Below are 4,835 nucleotides of genomic sequence, written 5' to 3'. Positions count from 1 at the left end.
CCTGGGATGGCTGTTATGTGGCGTCGTGATGACCGTCATGCGAAGTTACTACCTGCTTATGAATCCGGCTTGAGGGTGGTTCGATTAGTATCTCCTACGATGGTGCAACTAAAGCGGAGAGATAGATCGCCGAAAGTGCTGAATGTTCACACCTCCTTGGTGGTTCCTGAGGTAGCTAATTTGAGTAAAGAGATCGGCCCTAACAGTAGTGACATCGATGACGAGGACGATACTGTTGAGATATTTTCACCCGTTGCTCCCCAAGTGGAGGAGGTGGATGATGATGATGATGATGATGATGATGATGATGATGATGATGTTTCGGTTGATCGTGGTTATGATGGGCACAAATTACGACCTCGTAATATTTTCCGCCCCCCTGATAGATCTAGCCCATCAGGAGGAGAGAATGTGAGGGAAAGATATAGGATTGTGCGCTGTGTCGTGACGACAAGATATCGACAAGCTGAAGCTAAGCTGAGTAGCGATTCCCTATTCCCAACAATTGTATTCATACTTGTTTTTGCTCCTTTACTCTCACCTACAACGAGAAGAGTGGTTGAGTTCTAGTACACGCCGCTACTTGTCTGTCGTTGCTTAGCATGAAGCTTCCCTGGCCGGATTGCGAATCTCTACAGATCTTGGCTAAGCTGGAAGTGCACACAAGAGGGACTACTCAAACTCTGAGGGACTCCTCAAACTCTGAGGGACTCATCAAACTCTGAGTGCTTCAAGCACTACAGGCTGTGGATGGGAGCCTCACTGGGTCCACGACGTGGACTCCACGTCCATGGACTCAACCGATGAATTTACGTAGGTTCCCGGTTCGATCCCGGGTAGAAGATTTCTTCATCGTTAAAGTTTTTCGTGCATATCTCTTCGAGCTGTTCGCATAATCAAGCTCCGCATATAAAGGAGTCGTCTGACCTATCTGGTAGCCTCCCACGCCTCGTAGTGAAGCCAGAATAATTCTTCACGCACGCACGCACAACGCCAAAGTGCCTGTTGTTGCGGTATATGCTCCGCTCGCTCCGCAATTCTGTCCCCGATGCACTTCTGTTATCATTCTTCATGCCGATCGCTTTCGTGAGAGTGTAGAATCACTGGTGTTTACATCATGTTTCTATACCAGACGAGTACCAAGTAGTAGAATATGAACCCTTTCGAGCGGTTTCAGATGATGGTGAGTGACGTAATCGCGACGACTCTACAATCCCCTATGGCAGCAAAAGCCCCTCATGGCGGTATAGATAAACCGTTCTTGAGCTAGGTGGGGTTATTGGTCTCATGGCCATGATTCTCAAAACAGCTATTAACTTCAGTGTCATAAATATCTATCCGTAGCGACCCCTGAAGCTGTCTGTGTTTCGCTAAGTCTGATTTATGTACGAGAATTCCTTCTTGCCTTGTTTTTGGTACAAGAGAGTCACGCAGGTATCGTGTTCGGACTTAACCAACAAAACAAAGATTGAACTTCAAATAGTCGCTGTATCGATATCTGGACTCGATACTCCATGGACAAGCTTGAGCTGAGGATCTCATTACCGTACTCAATCTTGCGCTCTAGTAGACCAGGTAATGCGATATTACCAACCGCTCATCTTGGACTCATCGGAGAAAAAGAACGTAACGAAAGAGAGATCGCTGAAATATCTGAAGCTAGTGATAACAGCGAGACTTGTACAAAGAGCAGTGCTCGCAAGGCCTTGCACTGATGCCTGCCTGAGTCTTATTATGAGACTCTCACAGATCTCAGCGAAAACTGGGTCCCTGACCTGGGCTAACATCGATCCAGGGGGAAGTTAAGGAGGGCAACGACAAGCAAACTCTTGCCATCATAACGTAGACGAGCGAGATCAGAGGCCTTCAGGGGAGCATCTATTTTGGTGATCAGATCCTGCAGCTTGCTCGTATCCGTGACGGTCACATATTTTGTCGAGTCATCGTACGAATAGGGCAGGTCGGTTTCGCTGCCGCTCTTCTTCGAACCACCAGTGGGAGTCCATGAGGCCGAAATGTCGAAGGCGGTAGCGCTTTTTATAGTGATCTTGACGAAACCTTTACCCATTGAGGGAATAACCGGAGAACCGCAATAGTTACCAGACGGTTTAGAGTTGAGGATGGCGTTAACGGCGACAGCGATGATGAGACCGACGAGAACGCGCATTGAGGCGTTGAAAATTTCAACTAGTTCATGGACTGTGATACGGATACCATCGTACTCGAGAAGAGTAACACAACAGGCAACATCAATCATCGATGAGCCATCAATGGATAGTACAGTACTGCGTATCAGAACAAATGGTAATTACTAATTCAGAAGCACAGCAGCAATCCAATCAGCAACTTCGTAATGTCGACCTTGTCGGGTCCACAAGTGTTGAGCGTTACACTTATTTTGTAGAGGGGAAGTCCAAGGTATGTCGCTGCGTGAAACAACTATGTGTGTGCGTGCGGAACAGGCTACGTCGGACAGCGTGTCTATCGCAAACCAGGGGTGAATGGTCAAAATTGCGCGTAGCACAAACTTGTGACAGTTGAACTGCATTGCATACATGCATTAGCAAGATGATGCCGTCATATGATATGACTCTTATCGTTGAGTTAGCATACCTGGTACCAATTACTACTGGGTTGGTATGGTGCCTGGGAGATCTTTCTCGCTTGTCCATCTCCCTAAGGGACCGCCGGATAGGAACGTCTTCCTCCCGCCTGATCGAATCAACCTGATTCAATCAGGACAGTTCTTCTCGCGATGTCAGTGACACGTGACACGTGAGTTCGTGAACGGGGGCCGAGGGCCTGTTGCGAATCCATGACGACCTACAGCTCTCAGTCTACCATATATATCCGAGTCGAGCTGTCACATCTTGGGGGGCAGATTGACTGATCTCAACATAGGGAAGACGATGCTCATCAAGCATTCCCCGAGCAAGATGCATTACGTGATCAGCTAAAGGGGACGATTGTCCGGCGTCTCCTCCCATCATAAGAGCCTTGTATAAACCCGGGTCGGGGTATCGGTTGATGAACTCTAAGAACAACACAACAAGGGAACTCGAGCTAGAGCAACCAATACTACGACCCTAGGACAATAACAATAAGAGCACTATCTGTACTTAAGTACCGTACGCGGAATAGGACGGAAAAGTGGTTGCTGTCACAACTTGTGACTCACAAGTTGTGACTCACAACAATGTTGTGACTCACGGTCTGCATCAACCAGTGGTTCGATTCAACGACGCGAACAGTCATGGCTCTCTACACTATCAGTCGGAATCATCCATCTACGTTGATTCTGCAACGCATAATACAAGCTGAGTTCTCCACGAAACTTGCGACTAGCTGTTTCGATTCACGAAGTACGAGTGTGTGCTGGACCGGGCCTGGGTGCGTGAATATGAGTCTGCGTTCATGAAGATGAGTTTGCGTGCAAGGCTTCATCCAGCGGCTTCACCCCGTGTTATCAAGAGTCTGATCGATCGAGTATAACTGTGCTATAGTTCTATCATTATCTGAGTTATCTCAGTTCTTCTTCTTTGTTTATTTATCTTCGTTCGGTTCGGTTAGAAGATCGGTTCTATCGACCTTCGGCTTAACTGTCTTGACTTACCTCCGTCTTATATTTGTGGTATCGATCGACAGTAACTAAATACCCTACAACTGGCTAGGGCCACTACCGTATCACTAAGTTAGCTGGTATACTACAAGAGCTGGAGTCGAGTTGGCTTATCTAGTTATAGCAGTGAGATATCGATTTTGGTACAATCATCCGAGAAGAAGTGACTACTAACGTCATGGATGCCAATGATCCGTTGTTAATGAGAAGCACCGAGGCGGGGAACCGCCCGGTGGAAGAATCTGGTTCGCCGCCGGCGTGGGCTTGGGAGCTCCGTGGGCAAATCGAGCACTTGGCGGGCATGTTCAACGAGTTGAGCTCGAAGTTAAACTCCTCACCTTCGATAGGGCGGTCAACGACCGACGTTCAAGGTGAGGATACGGTCGACACCGCTGTCAGCGACAATCCCAGTGTCGAGGAGCACCGAACCTCCTTACTAGACTTCGTCGGGGGGCAAGGGGTGCCGACGAGGGGAGGTCAATGTCGTCGAGGGGTTGACATAACGAAGGTGTCCAAGAGGGCACGGAATACCAGAGCTGTCACTGGAGGGCCCTTCATCGGGGTTGCGGATGCCAGAGATTTCATCTATTTCAAGAGGCAGGTGAAGAGTTTGCCTGAGATCCAGTTGAGTGGTCGATATGGACCTTCAGAAGAAGATGAATGGGCATTTGAGTATTTCTACGTGAACCACAACGTCAGCGAACCCCTAAGACAGTTAATTAATGATACTTGTGCGAGGAATAAGGACCTTACGTTCAAGGCGAGAGTGCTGACAATGTGGAGTGTCCTCGAGAGCTACTCGGACGGCACTGACGAGATGTCATTGGTGAAGCGATGGGAAGCCTTGGGTTGCGGCTCTGAGGGAGCGAAGGGGTTGGAGACCTTCGTGTCCAAATTGGAAGGCCTTCGAGATCAGCTGTCCGAAGTTCGGGGAGCTCCCGTCTCGGATCTGGAGGCGAGGGCTCGACTGTATATGGGACTACCCCGGGACGGGCAACTACATGTAGATCGCTTGCCGAGATTGTCAGTGGCGACATACAGAGACATGCTCCGAGAGTGCAAGTCCTGGGCTCAGCTTACCTTGAGATATGGGGTAGAGAGTCTTGGGATGAGATCGATGGCACCACTGAAGTTACCTACCAAAGATCACACGGGCCCTAAGAAAGGCCAGACCGGAGCCCATTTGGCCGAGTTGCACAACGCGGAGATCGACAGT

The 4,835-nt window shown here is 49.0% G+C and overlaps 1 protein-coding gene across 1 annotated transcript; it reads right to left on the bottom strand.

The window, feature by feature from the left end:
• Nucleotides 1-1,780: 1,780 nt before the first annotated feature.
• Nucleotides 1,781-2,257, bottom strand: Pmar_PMAR001563 (hypothetical protein; the record flags this gene model as incomplete). Its single annotated transcript, XM_002788740.1, has 1 exon — nt 1,781-2,257. The coding sequence occupies one exon, from the start codon at nt 2,255-2,257 to the stop codon at nt 1,781-1,783; it is 477 nt and encodes a 158-aa protein (XP_002788786.1).
• Between the last annotated feature and the right edge of the window lie 2,578 nt (nt 2,258-4,835).

The sequence above is a fragment of the Perkinsus marinus genome (genome assembly GCF_000006405.1).
Source record: "Perkinsus marinus ATCC 50983 genomic scaffold scf_1104296927860, whole genome shotgun sequence".
Classification (NCBI taxonomy): Eukaryota; Perkinsozoa; order Perkinsida; family Perkinsidae; genus Perkinsus; species Perkinsus marinus.
Note: the sequence above shows the minus strand (reverse complement) of the source record. Positions and strands in the feature narration are given on the sequence as shown.